Raw genomic sequence first — 22,190 nt, 5'->3', positions numbered from 1 at the left:
GATTGGTGTTTTCCTTTTTAAAAAATCTCCATTAGGAAAATGTTTGCATTATCAATGGACTCTGCTACATTGAAGGGGATAAAAATCTTACCAGCCCTTGTTCAATTTGTAGAACTAAAATTTCAAAATTTACATGGTCATTTTTAGAAAGTAAGTTATTCTTTTTCAATTCAAATATTTAAAAACAATTTAAAATCATGAGTTACATATATGTTTTTTTAAGATGAACACTGTGTAATTTAGGATTTTTCCTAATTGCATAATTTATTTTGCTGCAAGGAAATATAAGATGAAATGTTTTTATTATATATAATGATTGTAGTACAATAGATATGGGATTTTTATTTTAATATGTAATAAAGAACACAAACCAAGCCCTATTATTCTGTGACATTCTGAGCATAATATTCGGTATGGATTATTTCTGGATGCTTTGTTCCACCTAAAAAAACTACCCAAATTATAGTCATGTACCACATAATTTCTTTACTTCTTTATATATAACCGTGTATGATTCCACATAGGTGTTCCTCACATTCTCTTTTTTCATAAGGCCAGGCATCACAAAATACAACAAGATATAATTATTCCCTGGTCCCATGTAATTTTATCTAAGGAGTCATAAAGCCTTATATTTACATAGTGCTTTGTAATGTCACCATGTATGTTACCAAATGTGCAAATTTCATTACTGTGTTAGATCATATGTCAGATGAGTCATTGCTCAGGTGCAAGACTTGGGATACTATGGGAAGACAGTGGAAATGTGGGGAAGTATTTAGTGCAAGAAACAAGAGAAACACAATGTAACTTCTGAATTGGTGTCTGTTTTTAATGGCTTTGGTATGACTGATTCATCATAAATTCACAATGTTCAAAGATATAAGGGGCAATGAATTATCTGTTCCAAGACCCCCATATTGAAAGGTGGGGAAATTAAAATCAGTGAATATTATAAGGACATACAGGGGCAGAATGGGAGTCAAAACCAAAGTTGCTTTCATCAGTGCATTTTCGATGAAAGCAGAGTGTGTCCAGTAAAATAAAAACGAGTGTTCTGTTAAGTCAGTTGGCAAGGAAGCAAACTTTCTTACTATGACAACATAAAAAGATGTTTTAAATCACTTGATGAGCATAAAGGGAACACTGTCCACAACACAGCCATGTTCCCTTAGACTTCATTCCAGTGTGGGAGCCTGGACACAAGAAGGACCTCTGAGGAGCTGAGAATTTGTATTACTAAATGCCTCCCAGTTATTGTAATTGGGGAGAGGAGTACAGAGAGGTAAGCTCAGGGGAGTCAAAAGAACAGTCCCATTACAGATGGTGAGGGAGAAAAAGAAAGGAGGTGCGAGGGAGAAAGTAAAGCTGAAAAGAATAGACAGCGAGGAAGAAACATTGAAAGAGCAAGAAGTGAGAGAGTCAACACAGAGAAGTGATTCCAGGCCAAAGAGGGGAGCATCTTATCTGGGCAATGCAAATGTATTTATGTAATATATATAACCAAAGTGCTTTTGCACTCTCATCAGTTCAATTCAGTTCAGTTGCTCAGTCGTGTCCAACTCTTTGCAACCCCATGAACCGCAGCATGCCAGGCTTCCCTGTCCATCACCAACTGCTGGAGTTTACACAAACTCATGTCCATTGAATCGGTGATGCCATCTAACCATCTCATCCTCTGATGTCCGCTTCTCCTCCTGCCTTCAATCTTTCCCAGCATCAGGGTCTTTTCAAATGAGTCAGTACTTTGCATCAGGTAGCCAAAATATTGGAGTTTCAGCTTCAACATCAGTCCTTTCAATGAACACCCAGGACTGATCTCCTTTAGGATGGACTGATTGGATCTCCTTGCAGCCCAAGGAACTCTGAAGTGTCTTCTCCAACACCACAGTCCAAAAGCATCAATTCTTCAGCACTCAGCTTTCTTTATAGGACACTCTCACATCCATTCATGACTACTGGAGAAAACATGGTCTTGACTAGACAGAACTTTGTTGACAAAGTAATCTCTCTGCTTTTTAATATGATGTCTAGGTTGGTCATAACTTTCCATCCAAGGAGTAAGCATCTTTTCATTTCATGGCTGTAATCACCATCTGCAGTGATTTTGGAGCCCAGAAAAATAAAGTCAGCCACTGTTTCCACTGTTTCCCCATCTATTTCCTATGAAGTGATGGGACCGGATCCCATGATCTTCGTTTTCTGAATATTGAGCTTTAAGCCAACTTTTTCACTCTCCTCTTTCACTTTTATCAAGAGGCTCTTTAGTTCTTCTTCACTTTCTGCCATAAGGGTGGTGTCATCTGCATATCTGAGGTTATTGATATTTCTCCTGGCAATCTTGTTTCCAGCTTGCGCCTCATCCAGCCCAGTGTTTCTCATGATGTATTCTGGGTATAAGTTAAATAAGCAGGGTGACAATATCTAGCCTTGACGTACTCCTTCTCCTATTTGAAACCAGTCTGTTGTTCCATGTACAGTTCTAACTGTTGCTTCCTGATCTGCATACAGATTTATCAAGAGGCAGGTCAGGTGGTCTGGTATTCCCATCTCTTGAAGAATTTTCTACAGTTTATTGTGATCCACACAGTCAAAGCTTTGGAAATGTCAATAAATCAGAAAGAGATGTTTTTCTGGAACTCTCTTGCTTTTTTGATGATCCACTCAGATTTTGGCAATTTGATCTCTGGTTCCTCTGCCTTTTCTAAAACCAGCTTGAACATCTGGAAGTTCATGGTTCACGTATTGCTGAAGCCTGGCTAGGAGAATTTTGGGCATCACTTTACTAGCGTGTGAGATGAGTGCATTTGTGCAGTAGTTTGAGAATTCTTTGGCATTGCCTTTCTTTGGGATTGGAATGAAAACTGACCTTTTCCAGTCCTGTGGCCACTGCTGAGTTTTCCAAATTTGCTGACATATTGAGTGCAGCACTTTCACAGCATCATCTTCCAGGATTTGAAATAGCTCAACTGGAATTCCATCACCTCCAATAGCTTTGTTCATAGTGATGCTTCCTCAGGCCCACTTGACTTCACATTCCAGGATGTCTGGGTCTAGGTGAGTGATCACACCATCGTTATTATCTGAGTCGTGAACATCTCTTTTGTACAGTTCTCCTGTGTATTCTTGCCACCTCCTGTTAATATCTTCTGCTTCTGTTAGGTCCATACCATTTCTGTCCTTTATCGAGCCCATCTTTGCATGAAATGTTCCCTTGGTATCTCTAATTTTCTTGAAGTAATTCTCTAGTCTTTCCCATTCTGCTGTTTTCCTCTATTTCTTTGCATTGATTGCTGAGGAAGGCTTTCTTATCTCTCCTTGCTATTCTTTGGAACTCTGCATTCAGATGCTCATATCTTTCATTTTCTCCTTTGCTTTTCATTTCTCTTCTTTTCACAGCTACTTGTAAGGCTTCCTCAGACAACCATTTTGCTTTGTTGCATTTCTTTCCAAGTGGATGGTCTTAATCCCTGTCTCCTGTACAATGTCACAAACCTCTGTCCATAGTTCATCAGGCACTCTATCAGATCTAGTCCCTTAAATCTATTTCTCACTTCCACTGTACAGTCATAAGGGATTTGATTTAGGTCAGACCTGAATGAACTAGTGGTGTTCCCTACTTTCTTCAGTTTCAGTCTGAGTTTGGTAATAAGGAGTTCATGATCTGAGCCACAGTCGGCTCCCAGTCTAGTTTTTGTTAACTCTATAGAGCTTCTCCATCTTTGGCTGCAAAGAATATAATGAATCTGATTTTGGTGTTGACCATCTGGTGATGTCCATGCGTAGAGTCTTCCCTTGTGTTGTTGGAAGAGGGTGTTTGCTATGACCAGTGCGTTCTCTTGGCAAAATTCTATTAGTCTTTGCCCTGCTTCATTCTGTACTCCAAGGCCAAATTTGCCTGTTACTCCAGGTTTCTTGACTTCCTACTTTTGATTCCAGTCCCCTATAATGAAAAGGACATCTTTTTTGGGTGTTAGTTCTAAAAGGTCTTGTAGGTCTTCATAGAACTGTGCAACTTCAGCTTTTTCAGTGTTACTGGTGGGAGCATAGACTTGGATTACTGTGATATTGAATGGTTTCCCTTGGAAACGGATAGAGATCATTCTGTCGTTTTTGAGACTGCATCCTAATATTGCATTTTGGACTCTTTTGTGGACTATGATGGCTACTCCATTTCTTCTAAGGGATTCCTGCCCACAGTAGTAGATATAATGGTCATCTGACTTAAATTCACCCATTCCAGTCCATCTTAATTCCCTGATTCCTAGCATGTTGACATTCACTCTTGCCATCTCCTGTTTGTCCACTTCCAATTTGCCTTGATTCATGGGCCTAACATTCCAGATCCCTGTGCAATATTGCTCTTTACTGCATCGGATCTTGCGTCTATCACCAGTCACATCCACAACTGAGTGTTGTTTTTGGTTTGGCTTCATCCCTTCATTCTTTTTGGAGTTATTTCTCCACTGATCTTCAGTAGCATATTGGGCACCTATCGACCTGGGGAGTTCATCTTTTAGTGTCCTATCTCTTTGCCTTTTCATACTGTTCATGGGGTTCTCAAGGCAGGAATACTGAAGTGGTTTGCCATTCCCTTCTCCAGTGGACCACATACTGTCAGACCTCTCCACCATGACCTGTCCATCTTGGGTGGCCCCACATGGCATGGCTTAGTTTCATTGAGTTAGACAAGGCTGTGGTCCATGTGATCAGACTGGCTAGTTATCTGTGATTGTGGTTTCAGTCTGTCTGCACCACATTCAAGGTAAGAGAAACCCAAGTAAGATGGGAGGTGCTGATAGAGAGCATCAAAGGACAGACAGACTGAAACCACAATCACAGACACTCTCATACCAAAGCCTGAATTCTGGTACCTGTCAATTTTACATTTTCTAAGAATGGAATCTAATTTATTTGAAATATTTTACAAAATTTGTGAAAGTAGGTAATAGCATTTTTAAGAGTTCAGAACTCATCAAAATGGATCAGTGGTAGCTCTCTGCATCACAGTTTCTCTCTGCATCACAGTTTCTCTTTTCTATGCAGGTTTAAAAGTTAAATGTTTTCTCTGTTACAGAAAATCAACCCCCAGTGATTCAAATTGTGCAATATAGATTACAGACATTTTCCGGGGAGAACTTTGTGTACCATTTCACAGCTTTTGATCCAGAAGGCTCTGACATTCATTTTATCTTGGACTCCGGCCCCAGAGGAGCAAATATATCCTCTGCAGGACTTCTTATGTGTAACAAACCCCCCAGAAATTAACGCTGCACATTAATGATGACTGCAATGCTGAAACTAGAGTCATGATTGAGGTAGTATTTATAACTGTACAAGTTAATAAATAGTCTTAATAGCTACATTAAATTTAAAATAGAAATTGTTCAACACATCATGGAAAATTTAACTGTCAAAATTTTAACTATTTTTTGGCAAATCTGAAACCTTAGAGAAAGTCTCAATTTTATGTATCTAAATTACTAATTCCTAGAGCATTTTCTTCCGCACTTAACCGTAACAATAAAAATGCATTCTTGTCCACCTTTGTGAAAGATCTGTGGTAAACCTAAGATTGCTAATTATGTCCTTTTCTTTCAAGTCAAGTAGTATTAGAGGTTGAATTAGATATCAGGATTATAAATTTAATCACTCAGCTGTATATCCAAAACTAACACAATATTGTAAATCAACTATATTTCAATTAAAAGGGTTATAAATATTAGATTTGAAATAGCTAGTTGCAAATTGTATTTTCTTTTACTTATTTTGTTTTGTATATTCACATGAAACTTGGGATACACTCATACAGAAGTAATGGTATGGAGGACGGTTATGTACTATGTCATGTTAACTAAATAACTTAAGTGACTATTTCCTCTCTAGATCTTGGCATAAGTCAGGTGACTAACTGCTTTCCACTTTTAAGATTTTTATTTTTCCAGTTGTTTGGCTTACATTATAGAAATTGATCATCTTGTGACATTTTCAAAATGTATCCCCAGCATTCATATTTTGGCTATGTTCTTGAGTGTGGGCATAGTTTTATTAAATTATCTTTAAAAATACTATTTTACATTAGATGTATACATATAATTTTGCATAATGTGTGATATGGTCCTATTAGCACATACAAATACATGCTTGTCATGATTTCTCAGATATAAACTGAAGATATTTTACAGCAAAATAAAGCCTTTACTTTTTGTTTATTTTGCAGGTGACTGTGATGTCTTGTGATTGCTTAAATGGGGGATCATGTGTGTCTGACACTAAATTTCCTCCAGGAAGTGGAGCATACCTATGTGTCTGCCTGCCTGGTTTTCATGGAGATCTTTGCGAAAAGAATGTCACTGAATGCCAATTGAACCCCTGTGGTCTTGGCAGATGCATTAGAGGTTTACACAGTTATTCTTGTAATTGTCCACCTGAGCTCAAAGGTAAATTCTGGTTCCTCATGAATGAAATTCAGATGTGAATAAATTAGAAATGAAAGATCTTTGGCTTTCTATGTAACCTACACAGTACTCAAGCAAATGTATGATCTTAAAAGATTTTAATGCACCCCTTAAAATTCTAGTAGAATTCATCACAAATACATTTGCTATCTGTAGCCTTTTTAAAGTGTACATTGCTTATGTATACTCTTAAATTTTTGTTCACTTTTATAGTTTGGCAATATTCTATGTCTATATTGTATTTTGCAGGTTCCTAAACCGTCTAGTCAAGGCTATGGTTTTTCCTGTGGTCATGTATGGATGTGAGAGTTGGACTATGAAGAAGGCTGAGTGCTGAAGAATTGATGCTTTTGAACTGTGGTGTTGGAGAAGACTCTTTGAGAGTCCCTTGGATTGCAAGGAGATCCAACCAGTCCATTCTGAAGGAGATCAGCCCTGGGTGTTCTTTGGAAGGAATGATGCTAAAGCTGAAACTCCAGTACTTGGGCCACCTCATGTGAAGAGTTGCCTCATTGGAAAATACTCTGATGCTGGGAGGGATTGGGGGCAAGAGGAGAAGGGGACGACAGAGGATGAGATGGCTGGATGGCATCACGGACTCGATGGACGTGAGTCTGAGTGAACTCCGGGAGTTGGTGATGGACAGGGAGGCCTGGCGTGCTGCGATTCATGGGGTCACAAAGAGTCGGACACGACTGAGTGACTGAACTGAACTGAACTGAAACACTTCTATCTATATTTGGTAGGTAGAAATATATTTAAATGTATTACTATTGAAATATGATATAGAATAATAGAGAAATTTCCCATAAGAAATATAAAAATTATCATCTAAGAATTTTATTGATAATTCATTTACTTAAAAAAACATCATGATGTAAGAGTTGAAATCAAATTGAAATGTTAGAATACCTGTTAACTCATTAATATCCTAAAACGTCTGATTCCAGAAACTCCAGATAAATATGACTAACAACTTTAATTTCCCAAGGCTTAAAAAAACTCATACCAATATTTTTTAATGAAAATAGATATAAATATTTTTAAAAAAATATATATATATATAAGTAAAAGTCCAGCTATTGAGCTGATGTTTTCCTTGAAGTCATCTATTTTTAACATTTTCCTAGAACTTAGCAGGACGTTTAGGTGTCTTTTAATTTTCTTCAGCATTTTAAAATATCAGTTTTATTTTTGGGGTTATTTTGCCATGCCACACACTACTTTTGAAAGAATTCACATGTTGATTTCTTCATGAATTTTACTGTAATAGGGGTTACCATCGTTAATGACTATGAACATATTCATTCAAATAAGTTGTTAAACATTTCAAAAAGCAACACTTCCACACAAAAATTGTATTGAAGAAAGACTGACTTTCCTAGAACACTGTAAAATTTCAATGGATTTTTATAGCCAATGCTATAACTGGACTGAATAAGTTGTCCTTTAAGCTAAGCAGGCAACCATCCTAATAACTTCTTTAAAAGATCGTTGAGTATTTTTTAACAAAGTACAAATTACTGCTATAATATGGTAATTTTTGCTTTGAAATATTAATGGCCTTCTTAAGTCTTATTTATAGGGTAAAGCTTATATACTTAAGGATCTTGCATTATGTTAAATAAAATCTAAATAATAACCTTATATTTAAATGCATAGTCGATTTTTAAATCAGTACTCTTATTTCCTTTTTTATATGACAGGCTTGGGGAGTTACCAGGACATACATAAAGAGTAAAAGAAATCAATCTTTGATTTGACATATAGTGTTTTTCGAATTAACACTTTGAATTCTCAATGTATATTTTATTTAGGCTAAAGTTGCCAGGAAGATGTTGATGAGTGTGAATCCAGGCCTTGCTTTCCAGGAGCAGAGTGCCTCAATACTTTTGGTTCCTATCATTGCCATTCACATCCAAAAGGATTTTTTGGTGATGGAAAAACAGGTCATGGTAAAAGTCCCCATCTTCTAGCACGATTTTTTTTTTTTTGCTGCATTTAATTAATTCAAATCACTCAGTTCCATTCTCTCTTGTACTCATGCATTCATTCAGTACCATGCACTAAGCTATTCGCATAGGATACAGAAATATATATCTTCTGACCTAATAGGTTAGAGTGTAGTAGCAGGAAATGTAATTACATAGTTCAGTATGATCTGTGTCTTTCAATAAAAGTGTCTAGAGAGAATAGTAGGAACACTACAGGGAATCATGTCTACCTTGAGGGATAATGAAAAGTTTTTAAAGGAAGTATCACTATAGCTGAATCTGATGTTTCTAATCAAGAAAGAGAGAGACAGTCTAGGCAGAGGAAACAGCAGGAGCAAAGGAACAGAGGCATGGACTATTACAGCACACCGTGGGCACTGTGACTAGCTCAGTGTGCTTGGAATAGAGAGGGTAAGGGGGCTGCTACAAAAATCAGGGGTATGAGGTGGACAGATGAGTGACAAACGATGAGAGACATGATAAGGTTTACATCTGAGAAACCCTACCTAAAAGCACTGTGGAGGACAGATCAGTTACAGGTAAGGAACTGTGCAAGTGTGCGGATGGGTAGAAGAGTTAACAATATTACAAACATAGGGCTTCCCAGGTGCCACTGGTGGTAAAGAACCTGCCTGCCAATGCAGGAGATGTAGGAGACCTGGGTTTGATCCCTGAGTCGGGAAGATCCCCGGGAGGAGGAAATGGCAACCCACTCCAGTATTCTTGCCTGGAGAATCCCATGGACAGAGGAGCCTGGCAGGCTACAGTCCATAGGGTCACAGAGTCAGACATGACTGAAGCGACTTGGCACGCATGCAGGAAGGGCGTGAAGATATTCTGACCTAAGATTAGGATGAAAGAGACACTAAAGAAGAAATTTGATTCTATTTCTTCAGACTCACAGACATGGAAAACAAACTTGTGGTTACCAAAGGGAAGAGGGAGGTGGGGAGGGACAAATTAGGGGTGTGGGATTAACAGAAACAAACTACTATACTTAAAATAGACAAGCAACAAAGTATACTGTATGGCCCAAGGAATTACACCCACTGTCTTATAATAACTTATAATGGAGTATAATTTGCAAAAATACTGAATCACTAAGCTACACACCTGAAACTGACACAATACTGTAAATTAACTGTTGTTGTTTTTGTTCAGTTGCTCAGTCATGTCTGACTCTTTGCAACCCCATGAACCGCAGCACGCTAGGCCTCCCTATCCATCAACAACTCCCGGAGTCCACCCAAATCCATGTCCACTGAGTTGGTGATGCCATCCAACCATCTTATCCTCTCTCATCCCCTTCAACTCCTGCCCTCAATCTTTCCCAGCATCAGGGTCTTTTCAAATGAGTCAGCTCTTCGCATCAGGTGGCCAAAGTATTGGAGTTTCAGCCTCCACATCAGTCCTTCCAATGAACAGGGACTGATCTCCTTTAGGATGGACTGGTTGGATCTCCTTGCAGCCCAAGGGACTCTCAAGAGTCTTCTCCACACCACAGTACAAAAACATCAATTTTTCAGCACTCAGCTTTCTTTATAGTCCAACTCTCACATGCATACATGACCACTGGAAAAGTCATAGCCTTGACTAGACAGACATTTGTTGACAAAGTAATGTCTCTGCTTTTTAATATGCTGTCTGGGTTGGTCTTACCTTTCCTTCCCAGGATTAAGCATCTTTTAATTTCATGGCTGTAATCACCATCTGCAGTGATTTTGGAGCCCAGAAAAATAGTCAGCCACTGTTTCCCCATCTACTTCCCATGAAGTGATGGGACTGGATGCCATGATCTTCATTTTCTGAATGCTAAGCTTTAAGGCAATTTTTTTCACTCTCCTCTTTCACTTTCTTCAAGAGGCTCTTTAGTTCTTCTTCACTTTCTGCCATAAGGGTGGTGTCATTTGCATATCTGAGGTTATTGATATTTCTCACAGCAATCTTGATTCCAGCTTGTGCTTCCTCCAGCCAGGCGTTTCTCATGATGTACTTTGCATATAAGTTAAATAAGCAGGGTGACAATATTTAGCCTTTATGTGCTCCTTTACCTATTTGGAACCAATCTGTTGTTCCATGTCCAGTTCTAACTGTTGCTTCCTGACTTGTATACAGGTTTCTCAAGAGGCAGGTCAGGTGGTCTGGTATTCCCATCTCTTTCAGAATTTTCCATAGTTTATTGTGATCCACACAGTCAAAGGCTTTGGCATAGTCAATAAAGCAGAAATAGATGTTTTTCTGGAACTCTCTTGCTTTTTCCATGATCCAGTGGATGCTCGCAATTTGATCTCTGGTTCCTCTGCCTTTTCTAAAACCAGCTTGAACATCAGGAAGTTCACGGTTCACGTATTGCTGAAGTCTAGCTTGGAGAATTTTGGGCATTACTTTACTAGCATGTGAGATGAGTGCAATTGTGCAGTAGTTTGAGCATTCTTTGGCATTGCCTTTCTTTGGGATTGGAATGAAAACTGACCTTTTCCAGTCCTGTGGTCACTGTTGAGTTTTCCACATTTGCTGACATATTGAGTGCAGCACTTTCACAGCATCATCTTTCAGGATCTGAAATAGCTCAACTAAAATTCCATCACCTCCACTAGCTTTGTTCATAGTGATGCTTTCTAAGGCCCACTTGACCACATTCCAGGATGTCTGGCTCTAGGTGAGTGATCACACCATCGTGATTATCTGGGTCATGAAGATCTTTTTTGTACAGTTCTTCTGTGTATTCTTGCCACCTCTTCTTTTTTAAAAAATTTTACTTTATTTTACTTTACAATACTGTATTGGTTTTGCCATACATCAACATGAATCCGCCACGGGTATACACATGTTCCCAATCCTGAGCTCCCCTCCCACCTCCCTACCCATACCATCTCTCTGGGTCATCCCAGTGCACCAGCCCCAAGCATCCTGTATCCTGCATCGAACCTTGACTGGTGATTTGTTTCTTATATGATATTATCCATGTTTCAATGCCATTCTCCCAAATCATCCCACCCTCTCCCTCTCCCACAGAGTCCAAAAGACTGTTCGATACATCTGTGTCTCTTTTGCTGTCTTGCATACAGGGTTATCATTACCATCTTTCTAAATTCCATATATATGTGTAAGTATGCTGTATTAGCGTTTTTCTTTCTGGCTTACTTCACTCTGTATAATCGGCTCCAGTTTCATCCACCTCATTAGAACTGATTCAAATGTATTCTTTTTAATGGCTGAGTAATATTCCATTGTGTATATGTACCACCTCTATGACCCACCTCCCAGAATACTGGAAATAAAAGCAAAAATAAACAAATGGGATCTAATTAAAATTAAAAGCTTCTGCACAACAAAGGAAACTATAAGCAAGGTGAAAAGACAGCCTTCGGAATGGGAGAAAATAATAGCAAATGAAGCAACTGACAAACAACTAATCTCAAAAATATACAAGCAACTCCTGCAGCTCAATTCCAGAAAAATAAACGACCTAATCAAAAAATGGGCCAAAGAACTAAATGGACATTTCTCCAGAGAAGACATACAGATGGCTAACAAACTGATGAAAAGATGCTCAACATCGCTCATTATCAGAGAAACGCAAATCAAAACCACAATGAGGTACCATTTCACACCAGTCAGAATGGCTGAGATCCAAAAGTCTACAAGCAATAAATGCTGGAGAGGGTGTGGAGAAAAGGGAATCCTCTTACACTGTTGGTGGGAATGCAAACTAGTATAGCCACTATGGAGAACAGTGTGGAGATTCCTTAAAAAACTGGAAATAGAACTGCCTTATGACACAGCAATGCCACTGCTGGTCATACACACTGAGGAAACCAGAATTGAAAGAGACATATGTACCCCAATGTTCATCGCAGCACTGTTTTTAATAGCCAGGACATGGAAACAACCTAGATGTCCATTAGCAGATGAATGGATAAGAAAGCTGTGGTACATATACACAATGGAGTATTACTCAGCCACCTCTTCTTAATATCTTCTGCTTCTGTTAGGTCCATACTATTTATGTCCTTTATTGAGCCTATCTTTGCATGAAATATTCCCTTGGTATCTCTAATTTTCTTGAAGAGATCTCTAGTCTTTCCCATTCTATTGTTTTCCTCTATTTCTTTGCATTGATTGCTGGGAAGGCTTTCTTATCTCTGCTTGCTATTCTTTGGAACTCTGCATTCAAATGGGTATATCTTTGTTTTCTCCTTTGCTTTTTGCTTCTCTTCTTTGTACAGCTATTTGTAAGGCCTCCTTAGATAGCCATTGTGCTTTTTTGCATTTTTCTTGGGGATGTTCTTGATTCCTGTCTCCTATACAATGTCAGGAACCTCGGTCTATAGTTCATCAGGCATTTTGTCTATCAGATCTATTCCCTTAAATCTATTTCTCACTTCCACTGTACAAACATAAGGGATTTGATTTAGGTCATACCTGAATGGTCTAGTGGTTTTCTCCAGTTTCTTTAATTACAGTCTGAATTTGGCAATATTGAGTTCATGATCTGAGCCACAGTCAGCTCCCAGTCTTGTTTTTGTTGACTGTATAGAGCTTCTCCATCTTTGGCTGCAAAGAATATAATCAATCTGATTTTGGTGTTGACCATCTGGTGATGTCCATGTGTAGAGTCTTCTCTTTTGTTGGGAGGGTCTTCTCTTTTGGGAGAGGGTGTTTGCTATGACCAGTGCATGCTCTTGGCAGAACTCTATAAGCCTTTGCCCTGCTTCATTCTGTACTCCAAGATGCCTGTTAATACAAACTTGGATCTTTTATTGTTGCTTGTTGTTTACTTAGTTTGTTGCAGACACAAAAATCAATAACTATAAAAGTAAATAAAGTGCAGTTCTTATTCTTGAAGTTCTTAACTAATGTAGGAAAGAGACACATATGTGTGAAGAACAACATTCTAGGAAAGAATACAGGTGGTTGACATTGATTGAGTGCGTGAGTGTGACCATAGGAACATGTTAGGTCTGCTGCCATAACAGAATACCACAGACTGGGTGACTTAAACAGCAGAAATTTGTTTTCTTTCAATTTTGGAAACTGGAAGCTTGAGATGAAGTTGACAGCAGGGTTGGCTTCTGGCTTCTCTCCTTGGTTTGCAGATGGCTGCCTTCTCACTGTCACCTTACAGGGGCACTCTTCATGTGACTCCTTCTCTAATGAGGACATCAGTCCTAAAGGATTCATGCCCTATGACCTCATTCAACTTTATTCCTTAAAAGTATCTCCAAATACAGCCACATTCAGGATTAGGGCTTCCATGAATGAATTTTTGGGAACACTGTTCAGTCCCTTAGAGAAGCATCTGCTGAAGAGGTGATGTTTTAAGCTAGTTCTCTGATCTAATTTGCAAGGAGTTCAATGCACATTTTTATATGTTGTTATTCACAGTGCTTTGCTTTTATAAGTTTAACTATGATCTGTTTTTCATGTATACATTTATAGTTGAAATACACTTTTTAAATGAATTTACTGCACATACTGTGGTTGTCACAAGGTCTGACAACAGTGTAACTAAGGAAGAGGATGGTATATATGCCAATTAGAGACAGAGGAATGTTAAGCCAAAAAATGGAAATGCCTTTATTAAGTAATTATTTTAGTTAGACTCTAATGACATGTATTATCTCTCATTTGTTTTCAGAATATTCCCATATTTACCTCTCAGGAATTTTTATTTTCAAAAAGTTCTTCTAAGATTATATATGCAGATGACACCACCCTTATGGCAGAAAGTGAAGAGGAACTAAAGAGACTCTTTTTTTTGGGGGGGGGAATATTTGAAAGATAATTTATTTTATATTATATAATTCATTTGATAATATAAGAATGTCTGTGCTGTGCTTAGTTGCTCAGTCGTGTCTGACTCTTTGCCACCCCATGGACTGTAGCCCGCCAGGCTCCTCTGTCCATGGGATTCTCCAGGAAAGACTATTGGAGTGGTTGCCCAAGCCCTCCTCCAGGGGCTCTTCTCAACCCAGGAATCGAACTGGGGTCTTCTGCATTGCAGGTGGATTCTTTACCAGCTGAGCTTCTAGGGAAGCCCATATGAATGTCTGCTGCTGCTGCTGCTAAGTCGCTTCGGTCGTGTTCGACTCTGCGCGACCCCACAGACAGCAGCCCACCAGGCTCCCCCGTCCCTGGGATTCTCCAGGCAAGAACACTGGAGTGGGTTGCCATTTCCTTCTCCAAAAGAGACTCTTGATGAAAGTGAAAGAGGAGAGTGAAAAAGTTGGCTTAAAGCTCAACATTCAGAAAACTAAGATCATGGCATCCGGTCCCTTCACTTCATGGGAAATAGATGGGAAACAGTGGAAACAGCGTCAGACTTTATTTTGGGGGGCTCCAAAATCACTGCAGATGGTGACTGCAGCCATGAAATTAAAAGACGTTTACTCCTTTGAAGGAAAGTTATGACCAACCTCGACAGCATATTGAAAAGCAGAGACATTTCTTTGCCAACAAAGGTCCATCTAGTCAAGGCTATGGTTTTTCCAGTGGTCATGTATGGATGTGAGAGTTGGACTGTGAAGAAAGCTGAGTGCCGAAGAATTGATGCTTTTGAACTGTGGTGTTGGAGAAGACTCTTGAGAGTTCCTTGGACTGCAAGGAGATCCAACCAGTCCATTCTGAAGGAGATCAGCCCTGGGATTTCTTTGGAAGGAATGATGCTAAAGCTGAAACTCCAATACTCTGGCCACCTCATACGAAGAGGTGACTCATTAGAAAAGACTCTGATGCTGGGAGGGATTGGGGGCAGGAGGAGAAGGGGATGACAGAGGATGAGATGGCTGGATGGCATCACTGACTCGATGGACATGAGTTTGAGTGAACTCCGGGAGATGGTGATGGACAGGGAGGACTGGCATGCTGAGATTCACGGGGTTGCAAAATGTCAGACACGACTGAGCGACTGAACTAAACTGAACTGAAGATTATATAATGCATTTTACAGATTATCCTTTTTCTTGCCAATCTTTTGAATTCTCTTGTTTACATTCTAGATAAGTGAGTCATATTGTATTAGAAACAAATTATACAATTATTTAAGGTGATTTTAGAGAAACTTCGGGTTGGAAGTGATCATTCCAAACTTATATTGTATAAATTTCTGGTCATTCATCATCTACTCAAACCCTACTCAAATGTGAAACTGTTTCATAAGACCTTTTCTTCTTCACAGTGCTTTCTTTATAACTCTTCTTTTATTCAGTAACACTCTATTATTCTTGCATGTTTCTAATTACCTTTCTTTATGCCTTTGCATACTATGATGTCAGCTGTTTATCTTCCAAGATATTATTGCATTTGTTCATTTTGCAAGGTATTGTTAATTATTGCAATATAGGAAATCTATCCTAATTTTAAAGTTATTCATGTACCCAGTTGCCTTATTTAACACTCTATTTACACTCTTCTATGGTTTATTCTTGTCTTGATTTTGTCGGTAAAACATAATATTTTTTGCAAATTGTGAGTTTGTCTCTATTTACTTTTTTATAGTAACTAAGATTTAGTCTAAATTTATGATGTACCAACACTAAGAAAATATTTTAATACATTATTTCATCTGATTCTCATAATAGTTATATATAGTAACTCATTTCCATTTTACAAATGAGTAAACAGAGGCATTGATGGGTTAAGCAATATGTTTACAGAGTTCTTAAATTTACAGAGGCAAAACTTGAACTTGAGCAATCTAACAGCCTTCTTCCAGCTCTCAAATTTATGTTCTGACTGTAGTGGCTGGGACCTCTGGTGCAAAGTGTGCAGGAATGTTTCTTAATGGTTTTAGTGGGAATTCTTCCATGTTTTGCCCCTGAGTATGATATCACCACAGGTTTCTGTTAGAATTTTCCTTTTATTGGTTGCTTTCTCAAAATTCTCTGGTTTTAAGTCAGGAGTGGGTTTTACATCTTATCAAATGCTTTTTCATCATCACTATGTGCTATAACTTCTGTTCCTTGGATTAACTTCTTCAGAATGTTTTAATAATTTTCTTTTCTATTTATTTAGTTTTGGCTGTGCTGGGTCTCTGTTGCTGTGAGGGCTTTTCTCTGGTTGTAGAGAGCAGAGGCTACTCTCTAGTCATGGTGGCCAGGCTTCTCACTGCAGTGTCTTCTCTTGATGCAGAGCAGTCTCGAGGGCTATCAGGCTTCAGTAGTTGTGGTGTGTGGACTCAGTAGTTGCGGTTTGTGGGCTTTAGAGCATAGGTTCAATATTTGTGGTGTACAGGCTTAGCTGCTCCATGGCACGTGGGATCTTCCCGGAACAGGGATTGAACCCCTGTCTCCTGCATTGGCAGGCTGATTCTTTATCACTGAGCCACCAGGGAAGCCCTTTCAGACTATTTTTTTTTAACAAAAAATGGATGTATCAGATTACTTTTAAACATTATACTGATTTTTTCACTTATACCTTAATACAGTTATGTTAGTTGAGATACACGTGTATTTGATCCTGATGTGATAATTAACTACACAGCTGCACTTGATTTATCCTAAATAATAGTATTTCATTTTAAATTTCTGTGTGTTTAAAAAAAAATGCTGACTATAAGATTATGCCACTCTGATAAAATGCTGATGTTTCATCTCTTTGTGCACGTTGCAACAGTTTTGCAAAATAGTCTTTCCTTGAAATTTGGTAAAAAAAATTTTTTCCATTAGATCAGCTGTCCTGTCATCATTTTAGGAGGTTATTTTAGATTGTTTTTCTATTTCTTCCAATGTAATTTTTCTGTCATCTACTCTATCTCTTCTTCAGTTAATCATTTATATTTTGTAAAAACTCATTGAGATTTCAAATTCTTAGTTTAAAATTGTATGTATTATTATATAATTTAAAATTATTTTATGTATCTTTCCTGTTTTCTTATCTACAGAGTTGTTTAGTTTTATCTTTCCATTGTTTGTTTCTGGATAAAACTTGCCAAAAATCATGTTTTTCCAAATAATCATTGAAATTTGCTTTTCTCTTATCTGTTTATAACTTTTCTTTTACTTTTTGTTGTTTTGTAAGAGTTTATTTTGGCCCCTGATCCTTTACATAATGTGTACTTGAAATTATCTATCTTTATGGCCTACCTTATCTATATTGTCTTTTTATGCAGAAATATTAAAATGTTATACAAATACTTCTATACTGCTTCATATTCTGTTATCTTGTATATCTAAATATAAGTTCTCAGAAGGCAGGAATCATGTGTTGACTTTTTAATGCTGCAAGACTCCTAGAATAGCATTTTTACATATAATAGACTTTAAAATTTTTTTTTAATTGAAGTATAATTGCTTTACAGAATTTTGTGATTTTGTCTTATATCAACAAGAATCAGCCACAGGTACACCACGTCCCCTCCCTCCAAGACCTCCCTCCCATCTCCCTCCCCATCCCACCCTTCAGTCTATCTCAGAGCCCCTGTTTGAGTTCCCTGAGTCATACAGAAAATTCCCACTGGCTATCTATTTTGCATATGGCATTGTAAATTTCTATGTTACTCTCTCCATACACCTCCCCATCTCCCTCCTCTCCTCCCACCGTGTCCATAGGTCTGTTCTCTATGTCTGTTTATCCACTGCTGCCTTGAAAATAAATTCATCAGTGCCATCTCTTCAGATTCCATATATATGTCAATATATGACATTTATATTTCTTTCTCTGACTTACTTCACTCTGTGTAATAGGCACTAGTTTCGTCCACCTCATTAGAACAGATTCAAATGCATTCCTTTTTATCACTGAGTAGTATTCCATTGAATATATGTAACACGGCTTCTTTGCCCATTCATCTGCTGATGGACATCTAGGTTGCTTCCATGTTCTAGCTATTGTAAACAGTGCTGCAGTGAACATGGGGTACATACGTCTTTTTCAGTTTTGATTTCCTCAGGGTATATGCCTAGGCATGGGATTGCTGAGTCATATGGTGGTTTTATTCCTAGCTTTTTAAGGAGTCCTGATACTATCTTCCATAGTAACTGTATCAGTTTACATTTCCACTAGCAGTGCAAGAGCGTTCCCTTTTCTCTACACCCTCTCCAGCATTTATTGTTTGTAGACTTTTTGTTGATGGCCATTCTGACTGGTGTGAGGTGCTATCTCATTGTAGTTTTGATTTGCATTTCTCTAATAATGAGTGATGTACATGTAATAGACTTCAAATGAAGGAATGAAATACCTAATGTTAAATACTACAGAAAGTGTTAGTCACTCGGTCGTGTCCAACTCTTTGCATCCCCAGGGACTGTAGCAGGCAAGGCTCCTCTGTCTGTGGAATTCTCCAGGTAAAAATACTGGAGGGGGTAGCCATTCTGCTCTCCAGGGGATCTTCCCCACCCAGGGTTCAAACCCAGGTCTCCTGCACTGCAGGCAGATTCTTTACTGTCTGAGCCACCAGAGAAGCCCTCTGTAGGTAGAGCAGAACATTAATAAATATTATGCTGTGGCTAACATTTCTTTTTCTTTTTTGGTTGTTTAGCCATAAATTTACAGCAACTGTCAACAGAACATTTGCTACTTGGTGCGAGCTCAATCCACAGTCCTGCAACTATGAAAATGTTCTTGGCTGCAACCAACAACATCTCACTGCTGCTGCTGCTGCTGCTTAGTTGCTTCAGTCGTGTCCGACTCTGTGCGACCCCATAGATGGCAGCCCCTCGTCCCTGGGATTCTCCAGGCAAGAACACTGGAGTGAGTTGCCATTTCCTTCTCCAATGCATGAAAGCGAAAAGTGAAGTGAAGTTGCTCAGTCGTGTCCAACCCTCAGGGACCCCATGGACTGCAGCCTTCTAGGCTCCTCTGTCCATGGGATTTTCCAGGCAAGAGTACTGGAGTGGGGTGCCATTGCCTTCTCTGACAACATCTCACACTTCTCGTTAAAACCAGTTACAACTCAAATTACTCATTCAAAGAAGGCTATTTCCCATCAGATATCAGATTTTGAACATGTGTCTCATACCCCTAGTGCAAACCATGGTCTGGAGGAGTTGGCAGCTCCTACGAACAACCATAGTTCTTTAAGCATTAACCTGAACAGTTCTCACGGTAAAGTAAAGGATGTTACCCAGAGTCTCATCCAAACAGAGGCAGGTCTGCCCAAGGTTACATACAGTATAAAAGGATAGGTTTACATCCTCACTTACTAGAGCCATCACTGTTTTGTCAGAAAAGCCTGGATTAACCAAAAGATCAAGTTGTGCTGAATCCCTTTGCTTTCTTGGTGTTTCCTGTGTGCCAGCCACAGATGGTCGCTTCCAGTGTGGATGCTGCCCCTTTGGATATTACGGAGATGGTATCACTTGCAGAGGTAGTGTGACAACTCTTCAAATGGCACAAAGAAAACTATCTAGCTCACTTTTAAGTGCTTAGGAAGATACACTTTTCTATGTATTAAATTTTGTTTACTCCATTTAGTTCACTAACTTCTATTCATTTTATTTATTATTTGGGTATATTCTCTTCACATTTCAAAAAAATTAACACGTGTTTCTCAAATTTTTAATAATGTTGGTATTAAAAACATTATACTATACAACACATTACAAATGTAAGAATTAAGTACCTACTTGTCCTAGGGCCTTTGGAAATATTTTGTTTCAACTATGTAATATAATCCACAAGGACTCAATGTACTAAGTATTATTTTTCCCATTATACAGAAAAGAAAGCACAACCTTACAGGGCCAGCTGACATTCCTGGTAGCAAGCAGCTAGATATGAAATAATGGTATGAATAACACTGTGGTCTGGGTTTTTTTCAGCTCACAGATCCTGCGTTATTTGTATAAATTAAGTTTCTCTATAATTCCTCCAGCTCTTAAGAATGAAACAAGTTAGGAATCACTGTAATTTTGAAAGGATTGTTTACTTCTTTTCACAATCATCAGCATAGTTTTCTTTGATACAAATAAAATTTCTGGCTTAGAAGTTACTTTCTAGTGTTCATATTGTCTTTTTTCTAATGTTTTGATTTGTTTGAGACCAGCTTAAGCAACAGAGCTGTTACAGTGTTCCTTTGTTCTGAGTTACCTTGAGGAACTTCATTTTTTTCTTTTTTCTGTAGGAATAATGATAATAACCTTAAATCCTTACATGTTGATAACATAAAACTCCTTTTTATTAGCAAGTAAAACAACCTCAATCATTTCAGCTACTTCAAAAAGTGTTAAATGCCTAATAGAGTATATTGGGTTGTCAGAGAAGCTTTAGAAATAAGAACATATAATAAGCTTATGATGTGTTCCTGGCATTTTGCTCTTTGACATTCTGATTCTCTCTGCCATTCACCAGCATTTAGCTAATTAGTATCTGAAACTAAACTGCTCTCTGAAAGACTGTAATCCCTTTTATGGTTAGCAACCATGTTCAACAACAGATTTTCTATGCAACTAATTTCCTCATATGGTGTATTTTTCTTACCCTATTAATCATTTACCTCAGTCATCCTGGTAGTAAAACAAATATAAGGGGAAAAATAATTTTGTAAATGTATGCAGTCATTATTGTTTAATAGCAATTTCAAATTTTCCATTTTCAGAGAATTTTACTTTTATTATATAATTAAATCTATAGGCAATGTGTATACACTGTATCTACAATTCAGCCTTTTGCCTTGATATTTTTTTCATCCTTGGGGAAGAAACAGAGTGTGTTGCCCCAAACATATGCAAATATAAACCTGGTTACACTGGTTCTGACTGCCAAACTGAAATGATTAAGTATAGCTTTTATTAGTTTGCATAATAAATTTAATTGATAATATTTCTAAGCCATGAGCTTTATTTTTTACAGCTGTATGTCATCCTGACTGCAAAACCTATGGAAAATGTATTAAGCCTAACATCTGTGAATGTCCCCCAGGACATGATGGAACAACCTGTGATGAAGGTGATAATTCAAATTAAAAATCAAATAATAAAACCAAAATAATGTAATCTTTTAAAAATGTCTTAAAGGTAATTCAGTTTTACTATGTACATATTAATATATATGTATGAATGCTGGTGAAGGAGTCTAAGTTTTGTTAATGCTTATTAAAAATAATTTATTGAAGATTAAAAACATTTAAATTTGCCAAATCAGAGAGCCAAAAAGCAATAGCTCATACATCTTTGGTAAAAGTATCTGCAGAAATATTTTTTTGATATTTAGTTATATGGAACCATATCCCTATAAATATTTTAGCTTCAAACAAAGGATATCTGCCTATTGAATAATTTCTCAAACATCGGTCCAAGGAACTGCTATTATCAAATAATTAGAAGGTATCAGGTAGTAAAAAGAAACCTAAAAAATCATTTTTTAAAACATATTTATAGCCATATAATTTCATTGCCTTGATTGAAATCTTAAATGGAGAGTTTAGGAAATAGCATTCCTAAAATGGATAATACTTTAAAGAAAAAAATTTGTTATTTTTTAAGTAATATTTTTAAAGAATACATGTTAGTAGATTGTACATATATAATTATTAATAAACTGAGAGCCATGTTGTGTTTTCATGGCAAGGCAAGGCACAAATTAACAAATTACAGTAAACACAGAATGAACTAATGTCCTAGTGGTGTGGATACGACACATTTATAGTCTTCAGGCCTCAGACCTCTTTACTTTCAAGTTTGAGCAGGACAGTTGCTGTCAAGCATGAATGAGACTACAGTAGACCATCTACAAGTACAGTCAGCACTTGGCATTAAGTAATGGTATTATTGTTATAAGACACGTTACAGAAAGTGCA

At 37.8% G+C, this 22,190-nt stretch overlaps 1 protein-coding gene across 1 annotated transcript in view; it reads left to right on the top strand.

Moving 5' to 3' along the window:
- The window catches only part of VWDE (von Willebrand factor D and EGF domains), a 95,588-nt gene that overhangs the window by 29,323 nt on the left and 44,075 nt on the right, over nt 1–22,190 (top strand). Inside the window, 8 exon segments of the mRNA XM_069587575.1 lie at nt 36–150; nt 5,078–5,248; nt 5,251–5,318; nt 6,221–6,440; nt 13,895–14,039; nt 19,419–19,503; nt 21,026–21,157; nt 21,241–21,340. Of these exon segments, the coding sequence (XP_069443676.1) occupies nt 36–150; nt 5,078–5,248; nt 5,251–5,318; nt 6,221–6,440; nt 13,895–14,039; nt 19,419–19,503; nt 21,026–21,157; nt 21,241–21,340 (1,036 nt within the window).

This window comes from Ovis canadensis, chromosome 4 (assembly GCF_042477335.2).
Source record: "Ovis canadensis isolate MfBH-ARS-UI-01 breed Bighorn chromosome 4, ARS-UI_OviCan_v2, whole genome shotgun sequence".
Classification (NCBI taxonomy): Eukaryota; Metazoa; Chordata; class Mammalia; order Artiodactyla; family Bovidae; genus Ovis; species Ovis canadensis.
This window is presented reverse-complemented; position numbering and strand designations above follow the sequence as displayed.